Source organism: Staurois parvus, unplaced genomic scaffold, assembly GCF_062004578.1.
Source record: "Staurois parvus isolate SC_StPar_1 unplaced genomic scaffold, SC_StPar_1.0 ptg000058l, whole genome shotgun sequence".
In the NCBI taxonomy this organism is placed as follows: domain Eukaryota; kingdom Metazoa; phylum Chordata; class Amphibia; order Anura; family Ranidae; genus Staurois; species Staurois parvus.
The window spans coordinates 15,112,186-15,138,975 of NW_028317854.1; the positions used below are offsets into that span (position 1 = coordinate 15,112,186).

At 43.7% G+C, this 26,790-nt stretch overlaps 1 protein-coding gene across 1 annotated transcript in view; it reads right to left on the reverse strand.

Moving 5' to 3' along the window:
* LRIT3 (leucine rich repeat, Ig-like and transmembrane domains 3) overlaps positions 1-26,790 on the reverse strand; it is a 44,827-nt gene extending 18,037 nt beyond the window's left edge. Inside the window, exons 1-2 of the mRNA XM_089668523.1 lie at positions 26,635-26,790; positions 22,840-23,312 (exon numbers count right to left, since the gene is read on the reverse strand). Of these exons, the coding sequence (XP_089524649.1) occupies positions 22,840-23,312; positions 26,635-26,744 (583 nt within the window). The 5' untranslated portion in view covers positions 26,745-26,790. The remainder of the gene's footprint in view (positions 1-22,839; positions 23,313-26,634) is intronic.

A 26,790-nucleotide genomic window follows, 5' to 3' on the forward strand; every position in this document is an offset into this window, starting at 1 on the left:
TTTCGCCGGGCGGCCCACTCTAGGAAGATTCCTGGTGGTTCCAAACTTCTTCTATTTATGGATAATGGAGGCTGTGCTCATTGGGATCTTCAATGCTACAGAAATTTTTCTGTACCCTTCCCCAGATCTGTGCTTTGATACAATCCTATCTCAGAGGTCTACAAACAATTCTTTGGACTTCATGGCTTGTTTTGTGCTTTGATATGCACTGTTAACTGTGGGGCCTTATATAGACAGGTTTATGCCTTTCCTAATGTCCAATCAACTGAATTTCCCACAGGTGGACCTCCAATCAAGTTGTGAAAATATATCAATGATGAACAGTGGGAACAGGATGCACCAGAGCTCAATTTTGAGTGTCATTGCAAAGGCTGTGAATACTTACGTAGGTGTTGTTTTTTTCCGTTTTTAATTTTAATAAATTGAAAAGATTTAAAAATTAACTTATTTCACATTGTCATTATGGGGTATTGTTTGTAGAATGTTGAGGAAAAAAATTAATTTAATCCATTGTGGAATAAGGCTGTAACATAACAAAATGTGGCAAAAGTTAAGCGCTGTGAATACTTTCTGGATGCTCTGTATCCTATCCCTTGGACGGACTATGATCTGATTTCCATGATGTATTGAGACAGCATACAAAACGTCCTAGGGTCCCATTGTTACAACAGTGACAAACTGTGGGGTGACTCTTCCTTCTTTTGCACATAGCCCTACAAAATACTTCACCCTTAACATTGGCTGTGTCCCTCTCAATTTAGGCTGGTTACTAGTAGATTTTCATATGAAAATTTGTACAAAAAAAACTCTCATACATTCAACAACTTAACAAATATCATTCTAAAGCAGTCCAACATTTCATTTTCTTATAACATTTGATTTTGGAACGACTAGACTTTACCATTTGAAAACCATATACTTTGTTAGAAATTTGTTTGTTCATGAAAAATTTTCCATCCTCCTCCACTACCAATTAGAAAAGCAAATGAATATTCTTAAAACGAATTGGAATTCTACTAGTGTATAACCAGATTTTTGCTCTGAGAGGCTCATAAGGTCACGAATAGGGGTTGCTTTATCCAACTGGCTATGCAGTGGAAGAAAAAATTACGCAACTTGAAGCAGAATATCTTTCTCTTCAATCTCAAAGTAAAAAATTTCTGAATAAAGCCCTTCAGACATGGCTTTCCTCCCCACAATCATTTCAGGGTTCTCCTCATCCTAATCTACTCACATATTATATGCACAGTTCAACCCAATACCTGTAATTCAGATAAGGCCCCAAATCCCAGGATTGCTCCTCAGATCCTCTATAAGCCCAATTATGAGAAGAGCTGCCTTTAAAAATCATGGGGCCACACACAGCCTTCATGACAGCTCCCCCCCATCTGGTATAACTCTAGTGTTGATGCAGAGCAGTATATATAGTAATAAAATGCAATGTGCAATATGCAGGTCAGTTTGAAATAACAGCACAGAGCTGTAAAGTGTATGGTATGTAGCAATAGGGAAATGTAGGGCAGCCAGTGAGCAGTATGTAGGAGTAGGGCAGTCAGTGAGCAGCATGTAGTGGCATGGCAGTCAGACAGCAGTATGTAGTTTCAGGGTAGAGCAGTATATGGTGGCATGGCAGTCAGTGAGCAGTATACAGTGACAGGGTAGGGCAGTATGTGGTGGCAGGGCAGTCAGTGAGCAGTATGTAGTGGCAGAGCAGTCGGTAAGCAGTATGTAATGATAGGGCAATATGTAATGGCAGGGCAGTCAGTGCGCAATATGTAGTGGTGGGGAAGAGAGCAATATATAGCGGTAGGACAGTATGTAGTAGCGTAATATGTGAGCCACTTACTGCACAATTGCTGTTGGAAGACTTGCCGGATTGCTGTCTCTGCTCCTTCTCCTGTCCCTTCTTCAGCTACTGCATCAGCCAGAGTGAAGTGGCCAAATGTGCAAAGAGCAGAGGGGGCAGTTTTACTCACAGCCCCGCCCGCCACCTCCGGTTGCTCAGAGAGAAGCTGCCATGGATAAGTTTAGAGGCCTACTCCATTTCATAAATGTCATAAACCTTCTCTGGCACCCACCTCACCACAGACATCTTTCAACACCATCAACAAGAATTTCTTGATGAACTAGGATGACAAAAAAACACTTCTGCAAATTACTGTCTCTCCCTTTCTATGATATGGGGTAACTGCCGTCTGCCCAAGCTTTGACTCCTCACAATCCTTCTGCTTGGTGGTTCCCTGCTAACCTCCGTAAAGTCTATGATGTATTATCATTACAAGGTGTTACATTTTTCAAAGCCCTAAAGAAACCCCACAAACTATCTTATTCAGAACTTTTCCAATATTTTTAATTGAAAAATTATGTTCTGTCCTTGATTCGAAACACTGACTCACACCACTGTATATTGTTCAATGATCACTACTGCCTTCCCCAATCCTCTTACATATACTCAGTGTTATGTTTTTAGTTGTAATATGACAAAATGTGGAATATTTCAAGGGGTATGACTACTTTTTCAAGGCACAGTATTTATATATGGCTTTTTTTCAGCTGGAACGTGATGGAACTCTGTTCCACCACCTCTGACCCAGGTCCTCTGCTCCTTTCTTACCCTATCACTTGTAAACACAGAAGTCCCTCAAGTGACAGCTTGTCTCCCAAAAGCTCCCACAGATCTGATCTCCTGAGCAGCTCCCACTGAGTGCAGGATGGGGACAAGGAAGGACGCAGGACGCAGTGCAGATGCTGACACCCCCACTGGATGATCTCCCTGCAAGGGAAAGAGGTGGAGCCACCTAAAGCGTGCGGGGAGGTACTAGAGCCAGCCTAGAGCTTCAGTTTAATGCAGCAACAAAAGTAAGACATATGGAAGATGGTGGAGCTTTTAAGGAGAGGGGGAGAAGATGGGGGCAGTGGAGATAGGGTTTTCATGCAGAGGTCGGAACTGAAGAGGGGTGAAAGTGAGATGTGGATGGGGGAAGCAGAGGTAAACAGCTGTGGAAGAAGACTGAGCTCTACACTCTGTGCATACTGCTCTACTGAACTCTGCACTCTGTATGCAGCTCACCCCTGAACTCTGCACTCTGTATGCAGCTCACCCCTGAACTCTGCACTATGTACATAGCACAAAAACAAAAGAAAGGGAAGAAAAAAGGCTGCACATCTAATGGCTCATGTACACTGCAGCTGATAAACTGATGTTCAGGAGCTTTTCTGCGTTTTTTTCAGCAGCCCCTAAACTCTTCCTAATGTTTTCCTATGTGTCCATGTACACATAGTCATTTACAGTCATATACAGACAGTTGAGTTTACAGTCATTTTTTGAACACAGCAAAATTGCGTTCAGGAGAAAATTTTACCGGCGTTTCAAACGCCAAACACTTGTAAACGTGTGTAAATGCTTGTAAACGTGGTTTAGCGTTTGCATTTAGAAGCATTTTTTGACTTGTCCATATCCAGGGAACAATTCACTAAGCGGTATGCTTCCGCAAACGAGCATTTAAAAAAAAAACAATTTGAATCCACTAAAAAAGGCTACTAAAATACAGCATGATTTTATCAAGTCATGCGGAATTTTAGTAGTGAAAAGCATACATCGTGTTTCAGCTGTCAGCGGGATTCCCACTGACAGCTGAATGCAAAAGAAAGAATTGCCAGCAATTAAAAATTTTTTTTAAAAAACAGCGTGGGGTCCCCCCTCCAATCCATACCAAGCCCTTTGGGTCTCGCATGGATTTTGAGGGGAAGCCCTACGCCAAAATTAAAGCCCCACGCCAAAGCACCTTGTCCCCATGTTGATGGGACAGAAAGAAGGGTCAGCCGCACACCGGAAGATAGATGAATATAGTGTGAATTTATTGATCCATAGGACACACAAAACACCTGGTGTTTTGTGTGTCCTATGGATCAATAAATACACACTATATTCATCTATCCTCCGGTATGCGGCTGACCCTTCTTTCTGTTGCATCGTGTGTGGTGGCGAGAGCCTGCACCTGTTGTGGATTGATCTGGATTATTTGCCTGAGCAATATACCTTTTGTTCTTTGGATTCAGCCCATGTTGATGGGGACAAGGGCCTCTTCCCGACAACCCTGGGCTGTGGTTGTGGGGGTCTGCGGGCGGGGGGCTGGCAGCTGAAACATAATGCATGCTTTTCACTACAAAAATACTGCATTACTTGATAAAAAAAACTCATGCAGTGTTTTAGTAGCCTTTTTTAATGAATTTACTATTTTTCAGAGCATTCTGGGCATTTGGGAGGGTCTCCTGAGGTTATCTTCTAAAAATGCTTCTAAACGCAAACGTGCATAAACGCTGTGGTATGCAAATGCAGCTAAACTGGCGTTTTTTAACCTACATTTTCCAACAGTCAGTTTCCATCGTTCTGAAGAGTTTTCCAAATGCCCCATGTACATGAGCCCTAATTGGCTAACCTCAAAAGAATTTTATTATGCACCCTGGACAGTAGTAAACCATCAGAGACATGACAATCCTGCATGATAGAGGACACTATCCCCCCCCAGAGAATTCGAGAGGGGGACCCTCAAAAATGGACCAAGGATGATAGGAAATAGTCTACTGGGCAAACCTACCCCAAACCCTCCAAAATCCAACTCTTGACACAACCCACCCCATTGAACACTCCCAACCCCCCAACACCCCCACGGGGACCCACAAAGCACCCCTCCCCTAGATGGAGGATCCTCCTGTCCCGCCAAAACCCCTCACTAGGGGAGAGAGGAGTTGAGGGAGATAAAACCAGCCCACTGACACCCCACCCCCCCAACACCCGCTAGATGGAAGTGTATGCCAACTACACACACCGGGGGCTCCTGGATATACTAAACCACACAATGATAAAATGATATACACTGCTAAACCACAGACATGTAATGCATAAACATAAGGCAATAAAATGAAATGCAATATAATAAGGCCAGTGTGGCCATGGCCGCTGGCCAGAAAGGATAACAAAGTATAAAGTCACTCTGCAGGGCGATAGCCTCAAAGTCCATTCAAGACATGATGTGAGTAACCTCTTGTGTAGCCAGAGCCAGATGGATGGAGGCAACAATGGAGATAATGCAGTAATAGGTAATTCATGCAAATGCTGTAAGAAAGTAGATGACACTAATGCAGCCATGCATACATAGCACACCCTTAAACTCTGCACTCTCTGTGTAAACCCCCCCCCCCCAGAACTCTGCACTCTGTGTGTAATGCACTCCTGGTATTAATAACCCCTTTAAGACCCTCCCATTGGTACTGAAGTTTGACCACATCCACTATTTGATACAGTTTGAAGGATGTGTGTCTGAGGGGGAAGGGATTTTTGGGGGGCCGTGGTTGAGTTCCTGCACCTATTTTCATATACACAGAGATTAATGCAAAAGCCACCTTTTTCATACATAGGAATTTTTCTAGTAAGCTCACAAGCCTTGAGACTAGATGATATTTAACAAACTTTAAAGTTATGTTTTAATGGGAAATATCAAATAATTTTGTAGATCTCTGACTATCAATCTTACAGGAGCCACCTAAAATGTGTTTGTTTGCCCACGATGGCACCTGCACCTTAGGTTGCTACAAAACACTGTAGCAAAAATTAAACAGTGACTGGATATTGGCAAAGAGGTCTTTAAACTGTATTGAATAAACATCCTCAGATAGTGCGTGGGTCACGTTTTTCTTTGGCACGTCTCTTTAATGTATTTAGATTTAGGCCCCTGAAGTATAGTACAAAGGATTGTAGAGTGGCACATTTCATTAATTAAAAGGTTTAAAACAAGGTGAAATAAGGATGGAGCATTAAGATCCACGTTGTTTGAAGTGATGAGTGTCTGCGTTAAACACATGGCTGAGATTAAATGATCTCTGAAGTACAGGGCTACTAATTGGGAAATCTCTGCTAATCCTGACTCTCATACTCTAGTTATTTCTGTACAGTTCTACAGTACAGAAAACTTTGTCATTTGGCCTCATGGAGATAATGTTTTTGGAGTTTATGAAGACAGAACTATAATCTAGATCAGTGTTTCTCAACCTTTTTTTTAGTAAAGGCACCCATTAAAATGTTGAACAGTCTTGAGGCACCCCATTCTAAAATGTAAAAAACTATTCTAATAGCTTTATATAACGCAGCAACATCCACACATGTAGGACACACAACATTAGAGGTGAGTTATTCTTGCAAAGCAAATACACTTTTGCACACTGGTACTGACTAGTATTCCAGTGTTTCTCTTCTCCCTCAGTTTTTCGCCATCACTGAGTTAATGTGACCCCAGTGCTGACAGATAGGGATAGGGGATGGTCAAACAAAAATGATGTGCAGGCAACCAACATCCTCCTTATCAACTAATGATGCCATTGGTTGTTAGGACGCCATTGGCTAGAAGGGTGTAATGGTGCACATTGAAAACCTGTGGCTTTTTGTAACTAAAAGGCAGGCTTGATCCACGTGTAGGGAACTGTTATTTTATACACTAGTGTGGTTTGTTTATGTTCATATACAGCCACTACCATAGAGGTCCCATTACAGACAAGTCCCTAGGTGTGCTTCCTGCCCCTACAAGGAGGTCAAGAAACCCCAGGATGTTATATAGTTGTTTTCCAGGAAGTATCAGGCAGAGGGTTCCAGCCTGCCATGTGCTATGTATCTGGGGAGAATTGTATGGGAATTCTGTGAGTAATGATCCAGATTAACAAGGCTGTTATCTATGTAGTTGTTACTGAAGCAGATTAGGTCTGCCTCTGTTATATTTCAACTTCTGTATAGGAACCCTAATAACTCTGTAAAAGAGAGATTTGTGGTTCATTATCATTATTCTATTCACACACTGCAGAATCCTTATAGTTGTCCATATATATATATAGATCAGTGTTTTCACCTGCATAAGACTGTCAGGTGAACTTTCTGTTAATTGCAGTGTATCTTTGCAGCCTCTTTGCTTAAAGAGCCTTCTTGGTCTGGATCTCCCTTTAGCTAGGATTAGCATAGGGAGTGTTGGATAAGATTATGCTAGAGGTAGGTTAGGCATCCGACGGCCACTTAGACAGATAGAGGCCCGGTTGCAGTGACAGCCCAGTTTAGGGATAGGGACTAAGAGTGAGGATAGATAGGGCATTTTATCCTTTTAGGTGATGCATCGATGATCTTCAGACAAGCAGTGCAATCATCCGCATGTTACTTGGACGCCATCACAGCATCTAAAGTGGAAGCGTGCATCTTATTGACTCTCACCTCTCCAGGGGCCCCTGCAACCAGACTGCGCTATAACCCATGGTTGGAGGTATTCTGTATACTACATGCACATATACCCGGGTATAATTGCAACCTCCCAATTTATGCTAAATTGTAATTCCTGAATGTTATTCTTATGCATCCTGTTTTATGTGGCTGCTTTATATAAACTTTGCATTAATCTCATACAGGTGTGGTGACATGTTTATCATGTTAGAAATATAAGCTGGGTGCATTAATACTGCTATGTATAGTTACTTTAAGTTGTCTACCTGTTACATTCCTAGAAAGGGGTGAGTCTCCTCAATTGCAGGATCCCTATTCTAGGTGGAGGCACTGCTATTTGTATTATCACAACCCCCTCTTCCATATAGCGAAGGCTCAGGATTGCCTGCTCATATACAGGTTAGCGCCATAGCTTGTTTGGTGTGGGCCATTTCACATAACCCCCCCCCCCCCAAAACAGGGCTACATTTGGAGGCACTGCTGAGATCGAAGTGGGTTTAATAGTCAGTCATGGAGGAGCAACACAAAGAAAAGTGGCGCCCTCAACCTACTCCTAGAAGGAGGTACCTTCCCTCTGTCCCACAAAACGTCAGTGTAAAAGAAGAAGAAGAAAGTTAAATATTTTTATCAGGAAGATGTCAATATTTCACAATCTAGTGATAATGCTGTTGGCACTTTAAATCAACTGACTGAGATGCTAGCACAAGGGTTACAGGCGGCACATTATAGAAAGCTAAAAGTGTTCTCTGGTAATGTTCCTGTTCCACAAGGAGAAGAAGCTTTCGAAGTTTGGAAAGAGCACACCCTTCAATGCTTGAAAGAATGGTCCTGCTCAGAGGAAGGCAAGCGTCAGCGTGTTATGGAAAGTCTGCGATCTCCAGCAGCAGAACGAATCCGCTTGTATCGAGATACCCATGAGGGGGTAAGTGCAACAGACTATATACAAGTACTGTCTGACCATTTTGAACCATACTATGACCTTGAACAGATGGTTGCTGACTATCGTATGACCCGTCAGAAAGAAGGAGAGAGTGTTTCCACTTTCATTAATCGATTGCAGTTACTGTTGTCACGTCTGGTGTATCACATTGCTATACATCCTGATGCATTGAATTCAATGAGAACTAGTCAATTAGTACGGGGGTTGTTACCTCATCATCCTCTCACACAGCTCCTCAAAGTGAAGTTATCTGATGATGATCTTCCTCTTCATGAACTAATGAAGTTAGTGAAGAAATTGGAAGCTGACATTCAGTTTAGCACCCCTAAGAAAGTGAAACAACCTTTTAAAGAGGACCTCCCTTCTCGTCCTGTTCAAAATGATCAACCTGAATTCACTTGGTCCAAGTCTTCCATTAACAAGCCCGTTGCATTACACAGAGAGAGAAACTCTAGAAAGTGCTTCAGGTGTGGTCAGGCGGGCCATTCAGCTAGACAATGTCATGACGATTATGAGGGAATGGTGCAAAGTGTGTCATTCCCTGTACAAAAGCACAAAGGACGACTGAAATATTCAAAGTCAGGATCAAAACAGCCTATCATAGGCTCCAAGTCCATTGTTAACGTTACTGTCAACAGACCTAAAACTTCAGCTTTGTTTGACACTGGGTCACAAGTTACCCTTATCTATCGTTCCTTCTATCAGAAGCATTTGAGCAACACACCACTTCAATCTACTGGACAGATGAAGTTGTGGGGGTTGAACTCTAAGTCATACCCTGTTGATGGAAGCCTGCGCATAATTGTTACTGTACCTGGTTTAGAGGACAAAGGTGTCCCTCCCATGGAGATCACTGCACTTGTGTGTCCTGACACTGGGGACTCCAATGCCGCTCCTGTGATATTAGGTACTAATTGTAAAGCAGTACATTGTGCTTTTCAGAAGTTTCTTGAAGGAGGTCGAACTGCTTCTTTAGATCAAATTGAACTGTCTTCTGATCTTAAAGAGCTTTGTAATGTCCTCTCTGTTGGCTATCAACACGGAGTGGTGTATCACATCGGTAGGCATGCAGTGGAAATTCCTCCAGGGGGAGAGAGAATACTAAGGGTTGCTTCCAGCATTGCTCCTGAGCTACTTGGAGATGGCAGTTACGTCCTTATGGAAACACCTGAAGAGATGATCAACAAAGAGGGGTGGCAGGTGATTCCTGAAAGGAAAGACTGGAGGGCCAGAGTGGACCTATCTACAGTTGTGACTGTGAGAAACTGTTCACCTTACCCCGTTGTAATTGATCCTTACCAAAAGGTAGCCCATTGCTATCCTGTCTTTGGTGTTAACCCCTATGCTGAAGTGTGCAAAGTGCAAGTTGAAGGTACCGCTCCTACTGTTGAATTTGATCTGACTGATCCAAACTTATCAGAGCTTTGGGTTCACAGATTGACACAGCAGTTATCAGGATTACCAGAAGTATTTTCTATGGATGAAATGGATGTAGGCTGTGCCAAAAGTGCTCAACACACTTTCAGGCTAACAGATGCCACTCCCTTCCGGGAAAGGCCCAGAAAGATAGCTCCAAAGGATGTTGATGAGCTCAGACAGACCTTACATCAGATGAAAGATCAGGGGATCATTGCAGATAGTAAAAGTCGCTATGCTTCACCTATTGTTGTGGTAAGAAAGAAGTGTGGATCTATTCGCCTATGTGTGGACTATCGAACCCTGAATCGAAGGACAATACCTGATCAGTATACACTACCCAGGATAGAAGAGGCTTTGGAAGCTCTGAATGGAAATCAGTGGTTCACAGTTCTTGATTTGCGGTCAGGGTACTCCTGAAGACCAAGAGAAAACAGCCATCATATGTCCTTTGGGCTTCTATCAGTTTACCCGCATGCCACAAGGCATAAGGGGTGCACCAGCAACATTTCAAAGATTAATGGAACGCATTTTGGGTGATTTAGTGCCACGAGAGTGTCTTGTGTACCTCGATGACATTATTGTATTTGGAGCTTCATTGGAGGAACATGAAGAACGTCTCATGCGAGTGTTGCAGCGTCTAAAGGAGGAAGGGCTGAAGTTGTCTGCAGACAAGTGTAAGTTCTGCTGTTCATCTGTTACCTATGTAGGCCACATTGTTTCTGCTGAAGGAGTGGCCACAGATCCTGCCAAAGTTGAAGCAGTTGTGAATTGGCCACGACCTCAGAATATTACAGAGTTACGTTCATTCCTTGGATTCTGTGGTTATTACCGCAGATTTGTAGAAGGATATTCCAAAGTGGCCAAGTCCCTACATGACTTGTTGAAGACTGATTCGAGCGGTCAAGAAAAACAGAAGAAATCCACCAAAAATCCTTTTGGCGATAAGTGGACTTCAGCCTGTGAGGATGCCTTTATTCAGTTAAAGAAGAAGTTAACAGAGGCACCCGTTCTGGCCTATGCTAATGCTCGAAAGCCGTATGTTCTCCATGTAGATGCTAGCTTTGAAGGACTGGGTGGAGTGTTGCACCAGGAGTATCCAGCTGGGTTGCGACCAGTCGCCTTCATCAGCCGAAGCCTCACAGTTAGCGAGCGCAATTACCCAGTTCACAAGTTGGAATTCTTAGCTCTCAAATGGGCTATTGTCGATAAGTTACATGATTATCTTTATGGAGCAGCTTTCGAAGTAAGAACGGATAACAATCCTTTGACATATGTCTTAACCACAGCAAAACTAGATGCCACTGGACATCGCTGGTTGGCTGCTCTATCAAATTATCAATTCACCTTGAAATACAAACCTGGTCCAAAGAACATTGGTGCAGATGCGTTATCCAGACGCCCTGGGTTAATGCCTGTCTCTGAAGACAATGAATGGGAGGAAGTCCCTGGTCCTGGTGTTGGAGCACTATGTTCTATGGCTGCAGTAGTGGACGATAACGTGGCTTTCTCAGAGATGCGGCTCATAGACTCCATAGGAAGTGGACCTGATGCTGTACCAGACATGTTTGCTTACCCAGCAGCCCTAGGCTCATTTGAGAACTGTTCTATATCTCCTCAGCGGATGATTAAGAGTCAAAAGGCTGACCATTTGATTGGACCTTTATATAGAGCAGTTAGTGTTAATGATCCAGAGATATTGAAGAAAACCTTGCCTGCTGAATGTAGCTCATTTCTGAGAGACTGGGATAAATTCAGGATTGAAAAGGGCCTACTCTACCGTGTGACTCTGTATCATGACCACCCAGGGAGACGTCAACTGGTTCTCCCTTATTGTTTTCGAAAGATGGTTTTCAGAAGTCTACATGATCATCATGGTCATTTGGGGCCTGAGAAGACCTATGGCTTGATTCAGGACCGCTTTTATTGGCTCAGAATGAGAGAAACTGTGACTAGCCTTTGTAGAAGGTGCCTCCGTTGTCTGAGACGAAAAACCCTCCCAGTTCGAGCTGCCCCAATGGGACATTTACAGAGTTCAGGTCCCATGGATTTGGTCTGTATCGATTTTCTATGCATTGACAATGATTCAAGAGGAATTGGGAACGTGTTGGTAGTGACTGATCACTACACCCAGTATGCACAAGCTTTTCCTACCAAGGATCAAAAGGCAGTGACAGTCGCCAGAGTGCTTTGGGAGAAGTATTTCATCCACTATGGCTTACCCCACAGATTGCATTCGGATCAGGGAAGAGACTTTGAGAGCAGACTAGTTAAGGAATTACTTCAACTGCTCAACATCCATAAAAGCCGGACTACCCCTTATCACCCTGAAGGTGATGCTCTCCCTGAGAGATTTAACAGAACTTTGCTTGATATGTTAGGTACTCTACAGGTTGATGATAAACGCACTTGGAGTCGTAAAGTTGAAGCCATGGTTCATGCTTACAATAGCACAAGACATGAGACTACGGGATTCTCCCCTTATTTCTTAATGTTTGGAAGGGAGCCTAGACTGCCAATAGACCTCTTGCTAGGGGTCTCCACTGATGGTGTCGATCATCAAAGTCACTATCAGTATGTAGCTCGTCTGAAAGATACCCTTAAGTCAGCTTATCGTTTGGCTGAAGAAAATGCTGCCAAGATAAATGAAGGGAACAAAAGGAGGTTTGATCGTCGTGTGAGATACAGAGAATTGAAACCTGGTGACCAGGTATTGCTTAGAAACTTGGGCCCTTCTGGGAAGCATAAATTAGCTGACCGATGGAGGAATGAGATTTTTACAGTGGTGAGCCAATTACCTGGAATTCCTGTGTACAAAATAAAGGGACCAGAAGGTAGAGTAAAAGCTTGGCATCGAAACCATTTGCTCCCTATTCCTCAAGTCACTGATGATGATGACTCAGAAGATACTGTGGGAAGGGACTCCCCACAACCTCAGGCTAACATTACAACTGACCCTCCTGACTCTAATGAGAGTGACTGGACTGTAGTTCCTGAGATTCAGAGCCCAACAGCTTCTCCTCTTCCAAGAGAGTCACTGAACCCTAGATCTCCAGAGTTTGTGCCTGAGTCAGTGAGTACGCCTAACCAAGGATCTAGTTCTACTCCACAATCAGTTCCATCTCTTCCCATGACACAAAGCCCTCATTCAGTACCTGCAAATCAGGGATTAACTCATAGGGAAGTGCGTAGAGGAGGAAGGGTTAGACATCCACCACCTGTTTTGACTTATGATACTTTGGGAGATCCCAGCATCATTTCTCAGCCCCATCTATACCATGCCTGGGTAGGGGCAGTATCTAATCTGGTCAATATGCTACCTGTATTTGCATCACCTGGCATGTATTTATATTAATCTGTTGTTTTCTTTAGCAAACCATTGTAATGGACAGAGGACAACGTTGTGTATTTGAAATTGAATTTCATTATTGTATATAATGTGAGCTTCCTTTGACGGGACGTAAAGGTTTCACCAGGGGGAGAGTGTAGGGAACTGTTATTTTATACACTAGTGTGGTTTGTTTATGTTCATATACAGCCACTACCATAGAGGTCCCATTACAGACAAGTCCCTAGGTGTGCTTCCTGCCCCTACAAGGAGGTCAAGAAACCCCAGGATGTTATATAGTTGTTTTCCAGGAAGTATCAGGCAGAGGGTTCCAGCCTGCCATGTGCTATGTATCTGGGGAGAATTGTATGGGAATTCTGTGAGTAATGATCCAGATTAACAAGGCTGTTATCTATGTAGTTGTTACAGAAGCAGATTAGGTCTGCCTCTGTTATATTTCAACTTCTGTATAGGAACCCTAATAACTCTGTAAAAGAGAGATTTGTGGTTCATTATCATTATTCTATTTACACACTGCAGAATCCTTATAGTTGTATATATATATAGATCAGTGTTTTCACCTGCATAAGACTGTCTGGTGAACTTTCTATTAATTGCAGTGTATCTTTGCAGCCTCTTTGCTTGAAGAGCCTTATTGGTCTGGATCTCTCTTTAGCTAGGATTAGCATAGGGAGCGTTGGATAAGATTAGGCTAGAGGTAGGTTAGGCATCCGACGGCCACTTAGACAGATAGAGGCCCGGTTGCAGTGACAGCCCAGTTTAGGGATAGGGACTAAGAGTGAGGATAGATAGGGCATTTTATCCTTTTAGGTGATGCATCGATGATCTTCAGACAAGCAGTGCAATCATCCGCATGTTACTTGGATGCCATCACAGCATCTAAAGTGGAAGCGTGCATCTTATTGACTCTCACCTCTCCAGGGGCCCCTGCAACCGGACTGCGCTATAACCCATGGTTGGAGGTATTCTGTATACTACATGCACATATACCCGGGTATAATTGCAACCTCCCAATTTATGCTAAATTGTAATTCCTGAATGTTATTCTTATGCATCCTGTTTTATGTGGCTGCTTTATATAAACTTTGCATTAATCTCATACAGGTGTGGTGACATGTTTATCATGTTAGAAATATAAGCTGGGTGCATTAATACTGCTATGTATAGTTACTTTAAGTTGTCTACCTGTTACATTCCTAGAAAGGGGTGAGTCTCCTCAATTGCAGGATCCCTATTCTAGGTGGAGGCACTGCCATTTGTATTATCACAACCCCCTCTTCCATATAGCGAAGGCTCAGGATTGCCTGCTCATATACAGGTTAACGCCATAGCTTGTTTGGTGTGGGCCATTTCACATAACTCCCCCCAAAACAGGGCTACACACGTGCTGGCTTCTATACAAGTTTTGGGCAATTTGTAGACATTTTGTCAAGGCACCCCTGAAGAAACCTCAAAGCACCTCAGGGTTCCTGGGCACCCTGGTTGAAAAAGGTTGATCTAGATACTTTGTTACATGGAATAACTGTATTGATCAACTGGTCATTACAATAAATGCCAACTGAACAAACAGATGAACTAAGTCTTACTTCACTGTGTAAAGCAGTGTTTTCAAATCTTTTTTCAGTCAATGGCACCCTTTAGAATTGCACACAATCATGGGGCACACCAGCCTGAGGGCTCGTTCACACCAGGAGGTGTGTCTGAGTGTGCTTGTTTTTTTGTAAGTTCCTGTGGTTTGCTTATTTCAATGTGTTGCTCTGTGCTCATCAAACACATGATATTTTAAATGACCAAAATACATGATACTGCAGTACCAGTAGCGGGCACCAACATATGAATATTTACTTATGTTTACTTTAGCTTATGGGGGGAGATCACTGATGGGGGGCACAGTCTCTGATGGGGGTGCTGCTTTTGCGTGAGTGCTGCGTTGATGGAGTGCTAAGAAGAAGCAGTTAAACACAGCAGTTGAACTAAAGCAGGAGAACTCAAGCAGCAGGAAGACACAACAACAGCAAGAAACTCTACTGCATGCTGGACAGACTGCGAGCAAACACCCTGAGAAACATCTCTTACAAATCTGAGTTCCACATCGTGTACCTTTTTAATATGTCCCCTCTACTCCTCCATTTCATATTACTTTCTTACGTTCCCAAAATCTCATTTCTTTATCCCTCTGCTCCACCCCAAAACTTGTACATCTCACCCTCACTGCTACCATCTCCCTACTACTGCTCTTATCACCTCCTGCTGATACTTCACTCTCCTGCTGACCCAAACACCAGGACTGGAAGGCATGTGCGCTCGTGTACATCCCACTCCCATCTTACTTTCCTCACCCTTCTTCTTCTCCTAAACTCTGGGGATATCTCCCCAAACCCTGGTCCCTCACCACCTCACTCACCCACTAGGCACCCTCCTACTCCCACGAACCGCCGCAACCCCCTCAACCTTATACCTGTCCCCCTCCTCCCCGCATCCACCCCTCCATTCTCGGTTGCACTCCTGAACGCTCCATCGGTTTGCAACAAGCTCATTACCATCCATGACCTCTTTATCTCCCACTCCCTCAACCTCCTAGCGGTCACCGAAACCTGGATCCAAGCCACTGACTCCACGTCCCCTGCGGAACTCTCCTATGGAGGTCTCGTCTGGTCCCATTTACCCCTCTGAGGATTGCAGTAATCTATCTGCCTCCTGTACCTGTATCCCGCTTCCTTGACGACTTTTCCGCCTGGCTACCCTTTTCCCTCTCGTCTGAGCTACCCACCACACTGATGGGAACACCCTGGACCTCGTTTTCTCCCATCTCAGCACCCTCCACAAACTCACAAACACCCCTTTCCCTCTCTCTGACCACAACCTCATTACGTTCTCCGTCTCCCCGTCCTCAAACACCTCCCCCCCCGAAACGTCAAACCATCAGCAGCCGTAACCTCCGCAAACTGAACCCTGCCCCTCTCCACTCTGCAGCTGACCGTCTCTACAACAGTATCCTTCCACTGTCATGCCCTGACCTGGCCACTACTGCGTATAACGACTCGCTGTCAGCTGCCTTAGACTCCATAGCATCCCTAACTACATGTAGCATTAGACCCCGACCGCTTCAACACTGGCAGAACGACCACATTAAAAATCTTAAATGATGCAGTCGCGCGCTGGAATGATTATGGCGCAAAACCAAATCCCCTCGAGCATTCTCCTTCTACAAATCCGCCTTCCTCACCTACTCCTCCACGCTGCCAAGCAAGTCTACTTCGTAACCCTCATCAACACCCTTTCCACCTGTCCTCACCGTCTCTTCTCCACTTTCAACTCCCTACTCTCTCCCCCCCACCTCCACCCAGTACCTCACTCACTGCCCATGAGATTGCCAATCACTTTCAAAACAAGATCGACGCAATCCGTAAGGACATGGCCAATGCTCCACCTACCTCCCCACCTAGCCTCCCTCCCACTATAATCCCATCAACTCTCCCCTCCTCTGACCTCGCAACCGCCCTACCCCCCACCACACCTAACATCCTGCACACTATAACCTCCCCAACACTCCGCTCCTTCAGCCTTGCTACCACTGAGGAGGTCACTAAGGTCTTCTCAGAAGCCCGCCTCACCACTTGCCCCCTTGACCCTGTCCCTACACAACTCCTCCGGTCACCCTCCTCCTCCATCCTACGCTCCCTCACCCACATCTTCAATCTCTCCCTCTCTACTGGCAAATTCCCCTCCCCCCTAAAGCGCGCGCACATCACCCCCATACTCAAAAAACCCTCCCTGGACCCCACTGACCTGAACAACCTTAGACCCATCTCCCTGCTGCCATTTACTTCCAAGCTCCTTGAGCGCTTAGTCTACAATCGCCTAAGCGCCCATGTCAGACACCACCCGGCTGGATCTCTAGTAATCCACAGAACGGGATTCCTCAGGACGCGGAGTCTAAGTCCCAGTCTGCCTTTTCACCAGAGCCCCTGATGGTGGGGATGGACTTGGTGCAAGACTGAAACCAGGTAGCGACCCCTGAGTGCACCCAACTGTGGTAGAGGGGTCCCACTGAGGGTATGTGCCAAGGGTGAGCCTGATGTGAAGAGGCTGACAGGTCCAGGTCCCGAGCAGGATGGATGGATGATAGTCAGGAGTGAGCGTGGTCAGACTAGCCATGTCGGTAACGGTGGAGGCAGATAGGTACCAAGCAGTAGACGGAGAGTAGCCGGGTCACGAGCCAAGGTTCAGCAATGGGAGGTCCAATAATAATAAGGGCAGGCAGAGGAATAGTCAGGGACGAGCCAGGGGTCAGAGCAAGAGAAGGTCAACACAAATCAGAACAGGCAACAAGGAACGCACTTCAGGAACACAGGTAACAGGAACTAGACCTTGCGGCAATCTGAACACCGCCTGGCCAGTTTAAATAGTGCGCCCTGCACCGTCATGCAAGTGCGCATGCGCGGCCGCAATTGCCGCCACGGCTGCCCAGGTCCTACTGCCTGCACATTGATGCGCCTAGGCAATCTGCACATGCGCAGACCTGTGCGCCACGGCGAGACCCACGGTCCCTGACAGCCCACCTCACTGACAACAACCTCCTCGATCCACTACAGTCTGGCTTCTGTCCCCTACACTCCACCGAAACCGCCATACTCAAAATCACTAATGACCTGCTAACCGCCAAAGCTAATGGCCACTACTCAGTCCTCTTACTCTTCGACCTTTCCGCCACCTTCAACACAGTTGACCACCCCCTCCTCCTTAATAAACTACACTCCCTCGGCATCAGAGACTCCGTTCTCTCCTGACTCTCCTCCTATCTATCCCAACGCTCCTTCAGCGGTACCTATAACGCTGCCACCTCCCCCTCTCTCCCCCTCTCTGTTGGGGTCCCCCAAGGCTCTGTCCTCGGGCCCCTTCTCTTCTCCATCTACACCTCCTCCATCGGCAAACTGATACACTCCCATGGCTTCAACTATCACCTCTACGCCGATGACACGCAAATTTACTTCTCCACCCCTCGCCTCACCCCTTCAGTCTCCGCCCATATCACCCACCTACTGAACGACATATCAGACTGGATGTTGCTCCATTTCCTCAAACCTTTCCAAAACTGAGCTCTTGATTTTCCCCCCAGCCTGCGCCCCCCCCCCCACCCTCTTCATCACGACCAACAACGCCACCATCAGTCCCACCCCGCAAGCCAAAGTCCTAGGTGTCACTCTAGACTCAAACCTGTCCTTCCAGCCCCAGATACAATCGTTGGCAACTCATGCAGGCTCCACCTCCGCAACATCTCCAAAATACGTATGTTCCTAACCCCAGACACTACTAAACAACTCGTTCACTCCCTTATTATCTCACGTCTGGACTACTGCAACTCCCTTCTCACCAGCCTGCCTCATCACAGGCTATCCCCGCTTCAGTCTATCCTGAACTCAGCGGCCAGACTCATCCACCTTACCAACCGCTCTGCTTCTGCCACCCCCCTCTGTCATTCCCTCCACTGGCTCCCGATTGCCCAACGCATTAAATTCAAACTATTAACACAGACATACAAAGCCATTCATAACTCTGCCCCAAACTACCTCACCGACCTGATACTCAAATACCACCCTACCCATACTCTTCGCTCCTCACAAGACCTCCTACTTTCTAGCTCCCTGGTCTCCACCTCCCACGCCCGACTGCAGGACTTCTCCAGGACTTCCCCCATCCTCTGGAACTCACTACCCCAATCCATTAGACTGTCACCTACCCTCCTCACCTTTAGGCGCACCCTGAAAACCCATCTCTTCAGGGAAGCCTACCCCGCCCTCACCTAACAGCGGATCTCCTCCACTCCTCCTACCACTCCATCCCCCACAGCCACTTCCTCCTGTGCCACTATCCCCTCCCTCCTAGATTGTAAGCTCGAAAGAGCAGGGCCCTCGAACCCCTCGTGTTTTGTTTTGTTACTGTATTGTCTCATGTACTGTCCCCCACTATATTGTACAGCGCTGAGCAAACCTTTTAGTGCTATATAAATACTGTATAATAATAATATAATAATTTACTAGCTGTGTGGGGTTGCTATTAAGAATGAATGACTCACATCTGAATCTGCAAAAGGTAGCAAATTTTTATTTGGTGTTGGAAAAATGCACGCTTTTCCACGTGTTAAAGCACTGCATGCCCTAAAATGTAGCTTGTAAGGCAGAGTTAGGTGGTCTGTAGGTTATACACCCATCCTGCCTTCCCAAATCCTCCCTCCTAGCACAAATTCTGTTCTTGATCCTTCTTTAAATAACTTCCCCCCCCATCATAAAATCTATCATCCCACCACATCCATCTCATCACTACAGAAGTAGTGAAAGCAGAAGGGCGAGGAGAGAGACGGAGGAGGTGTGGAATGTTCTGTCCCTCCCCCAACCTTCTCCACTTCACCAGTTCCTCTTCCACCTGTCTGTATACCAGAGATATCACAGAACCCACTCAGCTAGGTCTTTAAAGGGTTTGATTATCTCCCTCTACCCACAGGTTTTGCTACTGAGATAGGAGCAGTGAGGGTAGGTGATATGGAAAGAAAATCAAACCTTGTAACCTTGTTAACTCCTGTGTACAGACACCAGGGAGAGAGAACAGTCCACATCTCCTCCGAGCTCTCTTCTCCTACCTGGTGCTATCTGCACTAAGAAAATCTCTTCATTTTCTAAGGTACAGACACTATAGAACACCCCTTATTGCTTTCAGTAATCCTCTACAATTCTCTGAGTAGGCATAAGAATGTAAAATAAGTTAAAAAAATGCAGCGCAACAATTAAATAAATAAAATGGTGCTTGCAACCTTATACGTGCATATATAAATGGTGATAATCAATCTGCCGTGCTTATGAGAATCAATATATGCTACTCTTAATCTCTTCCAATAAGTACATATAAACTCCCATAGATTCTGCACATAAACAGTGCTATGAATACAACATAAATCGTGCAATAAAATATATAATCATTTGTAGTGAACTGTCCCTTTAAATCCGTAATCACATCACGTGGACCAGTGTAGTCACACTTCCTCTATATCGTGATACAAATACACCAAAAAGAGTGCCAATTTAATATAATCTCAATAATGGTGAACTGTCCCTTTAAATCCGCAGTACTTCACATGGACCAGTGTTACCACACTACTGTATAAACGTGTACGGTGCTCCTGTGTCACCCCTTAGTGCTCTTCCACTTCCAGCACACTTTTGCGCTCACCTCCAAGTTTGACCCATAATGACAGGTCAAACTGAACTTTTTCCTTTTTAACCCAGGAGGGTATACTGGTACACAGATCTTCCTACTCTTTGCCAACACTTTTAAGCAGATCCAAATCGCTTTGTATCCATGTAAAAAAATGCTCAATATAAAAAAAGATTTTCCCTCACTTTCTGTCTCATGGACAATGGTTTTACCAGACAGTAACAGATGGAAAGTAGCAACAGTTACACAGACAGAAATACAATGCCATGTTTTTTTCACTTCTACCTAAAAATTTCCTTCTATATTGACGTTTAGGAGTTACCCTCACTTTCTGTCTGGTAAGACATTGTCAAAAGGACAAGTAGGGGAAAATACACTATATTGCCAAAAGTATTGGGACGCCGGCCTTTACACACACATGAACTTTATTGGCATTCCAGTCTTAGTCCATAGGGTTCAATATTGAGTTGGCCCACCCTTTGCATCTATAACAGCTTCAACTCTTCTGGGAAGGCTGTCAGCAAGGTTTAGGAGTGTGTCTATGGCAATGTTCTTCCTGAAGCGCATTTGTGAGGTCAGGCACTGATGTCAGACGAGGCCTGGCTTGCAGTCTCCACTCTAATTCATTCCAAAGGTGTTCTATCAGGTTGAGGTTAGGACTCTGTGCACGCCAGTAAAGTTCCACTACCCCGAACTTGCTAATCCATGTCTTTATGGAGCTTGCTTTGTGCACTTGTGTGCAGTCGTGTTGGAAAAGGGAGGTGCCATCCTCAAACTGTTCCCACAAAGTTGGGAGCATGAAATTGTCCAAAATGTCTTGGTATGCTGACGCATTAAGAGTTCCCTTCACTGGAACTAGGGGGCCAAGCCCAATACCTGAAAAACAACCCCACACACCATAATCCCCCCCCCACCAAACTTTACACTTGGCACAATCCAGTCAGGCAAGTACCGTTCTCCTGGCAGCCGCCAAACCCAGACACATCCATCAGATTGCCAAACAGAGAAGCGTGATGCATCACTCCAGAGAACATGTCTCCACTGCTCTAGAGTCCAGTGGTGCATGCTTTACACCACTGCATCTGACGCTTTGCATTGCATTCGGTGATGTAAGGCTTGGATGCAGCTGCTCAGCCATAGAAACCCATTCCATGAAGCTCTCTATGCACTCTTGTGCTAATCTGAAGGCCACATTTAGTTTAGAGGTCTTTAGCTATTGATTCTGTAGACAGTTTGTGACTTCTGCATACTGTGAGCTTCAGCATGCTCTGACTCCGCTCTGTCATTTTACATGACCTACCACTTCTTGGCTGAATTGCTGTTGTTCCCAGTTGCTTCAACTTTGTTATAATACCACTAACAGTTGTCCTTCAAATATTTAACAGTAAGGAAATTTCAAGGATGGCAACCTATCACATTACCACGCTTAAATTCACTGAGCTCCTGAGAGCAACCCATTCTTTCACAAATGTTTGTAGAAGCAGTCTGCATGCCTAGATGCTTGATTTTATACACCTGTGGCCATGGAAGTGATTGGAACAGAGAAATAAGGAGGTCTGATGCTTTTATAACACTCATTTAAAACATGCTTGTTTTAAACCTGAGATTCAAAAGTACTCACCAGACAATTAGCATTTTCAGATGGAGACCCACAATAGCAGTCCTCACACCTCCCTCATTACAGAGTCACTTTAAAGGGTTAGTTTACCTTTTTCAATAAAATACACCACATACCATAAAATCCTATTGATAGCAATGACTCTTGAGCTCCCACTGATTACCATTAATGGAGCACCAAAACCACTCAGACCAGCTAAAAGGGGTCACTACATTTACCACCAACTAAAAGAACATCCCATAGTTGACCAACAACTGAATAGGTGGACATTAAATTAACAAGAAACCTAAAATATATGTATATACAAAACTTTTTTTAGTTTTTAATAGAATATGGAAGGATTAGAACCCCTGTCAAGATTTTAATGATATATGTGTCCCTCTCTATTTGTATTGCTGACAATTATCACAGAAAATTATGGAAAATCCAACATTTTATAGTTGTCACCAGAATTGGAGGTACAAATAAATCTTCCTATAGGGATATCTGTCTAGTGACAACTATCCAAGGAGGAAATCCCTCTCACTTTGTAAAAATTTCATGGAACAGGTAGGGAAATCTCTCCAAAGGAACCCAGACAGCAATGGGGCACAACTCTCTATATTTGGCTGCATAACCTCTCAGACCCACGAAGGAAGACAATTCTGAAAGACTTATATTTCCCAGCAGCTGTCATTGACTACAGATCCTCCTTTGAGGCCTGAACAGAGGTATCTCTAAATAGGGCCATCAGCTCAATACTTATTATTTGCACTGGCCTGGGAGCAAATGCCCCTCTGCGGACTACGCCCCTGGTAAATACATGCTCCTGTTTCCACTGAATTACTTTTATGGATATTATTATTATTATTTGGATTCCATACCTATTATTACTAATTCTTTTGTGATATAGAGGTAAGGGTGTTAGTGAAATGATCCACCTCAGATGTCAAATACTCTAGGTACACCTTTGATGTATAAAATTTGACATTTTTATTGATTTTATTTTTTTTTAAGTTATGAGTTCTCCTTTAATATTTGCAGTATGTACAGAGGATAGTAACATAACTTACCGAGTATAACTCTCTGGGCATACAGGTCTGTACTCCTGGATATGGGCTCAGAGAAGGGTGGCCAGATATCCAGCAAATCTGAAGGCAGAGTGGTGAGCTTATTGCTAGACACATCCAGGTATGTAATGTTTTTTAGGTAGCGTGAAGCCTCTGCAGGGATGCTTGCTATCTTGTTGTTATGTAGATCCAAAGTGCGCAATCGAGGCATCTCTAATAAAGATTCCCAAGGAAAAACAGATATCATGTTTCCATCCAGGCGTAATTCATGCAGCTGTTTCAGATTGTAAAAGCTACTTGAGTCTATGCTAGTAATACTGTTGTAGGTCACCCATAGATACTTCAGATCGACAAGGTAGTAAAAGGCTTCAGTGGGAATCCTACGAATGACTGTCTTTTCAACCCGAAGTTTTACAGTATCAACCGGAACATTCACAGGTATGTCAAACATATCTGGATCATTACAAAGAACTGACCTAGGAAATGAATAAAAACATCACAATTAACCTGATGGTGTTCAGAGCAGTTGGTAAAATGAACTGGTTGTTTTACCTTGTTGACACCTCACCTTACAAGTTAGGTATGGTTCTGTAACTAAATCCCTACCGCTAATTTAATCCCTGAGGTATATGTATAACCCTTGTTTTTTACATTTTGTACAGAATAGGTAACAACCAGCAAAACATAAACTTACTGGAAATGTAACTCTTCCTTATATACTTAAGTGGTAAATCTGGTGTTAAGATCAAGAGTAAGGTTTAGGGTTGGGGTTTAGGGGGTTAAGTCATATCTTTAGAGTGTCAGTAAACTTACATCATAAAAAAAACAATCAATAAATGCTGTATTACATGCTGTTCATACTCACTCAGTCACTATGAGATTTGTTTTCTGTATTCTGCAAAAGACCTGGTTGATCCAGCTGCTCTCTATGTCCACCCTCTGTTCATGTCCCCACTTCCGCTAGGGATTTTGCAGCTATGGAGGCAACTATGCACATGCTCAGTTTTCAGTGAGTTTCTATGCTGAGCATTTCCTCCCTATCACATCTAAGCAGCCCATGTGACTATAGAGTCACACATGTGGGCATATACACAGTGGTAAATGACAGCCCACTCCTTCTTTCCTCTTCTATGCGCACTAACCAACTAAACACAATGGGGGCAAGATATTACATACAGATTAATGGAGGAATCACCTTCCTCCTATTCTAAGGCACAGGCTGGAGGGGTATGACACACCCTGTGACTGGCAGAAATGCGCCCACAACATGTTATTGCTAAAAAAATAATGAATATTTGGTTTCAAATATATATTTGTATATATATTTTTATGACAATTTAAAACATTTTATTGATATTATTTATTTATTTTATTTTGCACCTCAAAGGCTGTTTTTTTTGAACATGTGACCAGTAGTAGAGGACTAGAAGCTCCTCCTGCTTATGTTTCCCTGCAGACAGGCAGGGAAAGAGCTGGGTCATGTGACAGCTGTATATCAATTAGGAAAAAGGTACTTAGATTTTTTTTAATTAAAATAATTACCAAGTGCCATCATCCATATACAAAAATAGAAGGGATAATGTAAATTAAACAATGCGTGTTTATATCACTTTAAGGATTGGGTTAGGTGTTGTGGTTAGCTTATGGTTAGTAATAAGAAGAGTGCATGTATACCCAAAGCGTTTATTTAATTTGGGATAGAACAGGGAATAGTTAGAGCCTTTACAGTATGTTGCTATATGTGTGTCTATTGGGGTAATTTCTATTTATTTCTAGTTAGGACAGAAAGTGACTGGAGCTCTCTCAATGGTGATACAGACAAAAAATTAGATTCCTGGCTTTGGGGCAATACAATTTTTAAAGGATCACTATTCAGAAAAAAAAAGTGAAATGACATGCTTGAAAAGAAATGGCTCTTACAACAATGTATGACATACACATCTCCAGATATTGAAATATTTCATACTTACTTCATTGTGCCTTTGATAGCTATTACCAGAAATGGAAGCTGCTAACAAAATGTCAGCTGGTTGTATAAATGTACAGGAAGTTCACCTAGTGTTTTAAAACATTGCTCCCTATTATGCACATTTCTTTTTAAATGTCTTCCGTTCTGTTTGCTAAAAGTTTATGGACTTATAGAATATAATGCAGAAGAGGTGTGTGAAGACCAATTAATATATCCACATTGGCCTGCAACATTTCATTGTTTTAATAAAATTGGAATGTTAACCCCTTGGCACCAGCGCCACCCGGCCCTTTAAGGGTTCCAGAAGCCGGAAGGCGGGCGGGGTTTTAGGGTCATGTGACTGCCGTGATGGCGGTCACATGATCGGGAAAGGTCCTGATCGAAAGAGGAGATTGGGACCTTTCCACGAGAACCGAATGTGTGTGCTGGGAGCTCGCAGGGTGCACACTCCCAGCACATATGTTTTTTTTTTATAGAACGCAAATGTGCGGCCGCTTGGCGTCTAGGCTCAGATTTGCACATTTGCGTTCGGCCGGCGCCAAGAGGTTAATTTAAAGATTGTCATTTTCTGACCTAACTCTGAAGCTATTGACAGCTACAACATCTAGCACTTAATAGGACAAAAAGTCATGAACATCTGTGGGAAGCTAAGAGTGCCACTTGACCTTCCTTTATTAAAACAAAGTCATATTTTTTTTTTTCTTTTATGCCTGGAAGATACCTGGCATATCTCATGTAAACAGAGGGGAGAACAGTAAAATGTTTGCTATAATGTTACTGATGGTAGATCAGAAGACATCCAGTATAATGAATTGCAGTAGCAGGACTGTGTTTTATTGTAACAAAACCACTGCTTTTGGAGACTTTGTGGGAACTCTTTCTATAGTGGCCAACCCAGCAGTGATGTACAGTATTAAGGAGAAGAATGTCACCAGCACACTGAGGGTCTCCAATGTGGGTCCAAAGCTTTAATAAGCGATCACATAGTTACAGCAAGAGCAACGTTTCGGAGCCTCGCAGGACCCCTTCATCAGGCATGTGTGCTGGTGACATTCTTCTCCTTGGATCTTTCGGTTCCTGATGATGGTCGCTGCAGCACCAGCTTTTATACACAGTCATCTCTTATGCAGGAACATGTGCGTTAGTATTGAGAAATTAAATACAGTATTAAGGGTCACATAGCATCAGCTGAGGATGTCACTAATGGGCTTCTTACCCAATACCTTTAGAATTTTTACAGCAACATAAAATTCCTCTATCATTCGGTATACCAAAAAATAAGTTGATGATGATAAAATTAAACACAAGCAGTAAACATAAACATGATGGAGAAAATCAAAAGGAATGTCCCCTGTTCTCAATATGCTAACCTGGTTAAACCCACATAATGTAAGTCTTAAAGTTTTATAGAGCCCTAAGCATTAAATAATAGGTACTCAGTTTGGTTGTTTTTGGAATGATTTGGCAAACTTTCTTTACCATAGAAAAGGATTTAGGAAAATAATGGGGGAGAATTACTAAAACTGGTGCACTCATAATTTGGTGCAGCTGTGCATTGTAGACAATCAGATTCTAACTTCAACTTGTTCAGTTAAGGTTTGGCATTAAAACCTGTCACTGCATTGTTCGTGATCCTTAGATTTTTTTTTTTAATTTAGCCTAGATATGGACTATTATGTCCTGTTGCACAAAATATGATGCAACATTTTTGACAATTCCTCTCTATTAACTGTCCATAAAGGCTGAAAAATGTATACATAAATATAGAATGCATCTTTCTGAACATTCAGGTGTAATTTTAGACATCAACAATGACATTTGTGACATACCTTGATCCAGTACCGTCACTCCTTCCATGGAAAATACAAGTGCATTGTGATGGACAGAAAGCATCAAGTGTACTAAATACTTGTATTAAAACATAAAGGAGCAGAAACATGGTTTCTGTGTGATTAGAGGAAAGTCAACCAATTTTGAGACTTCAT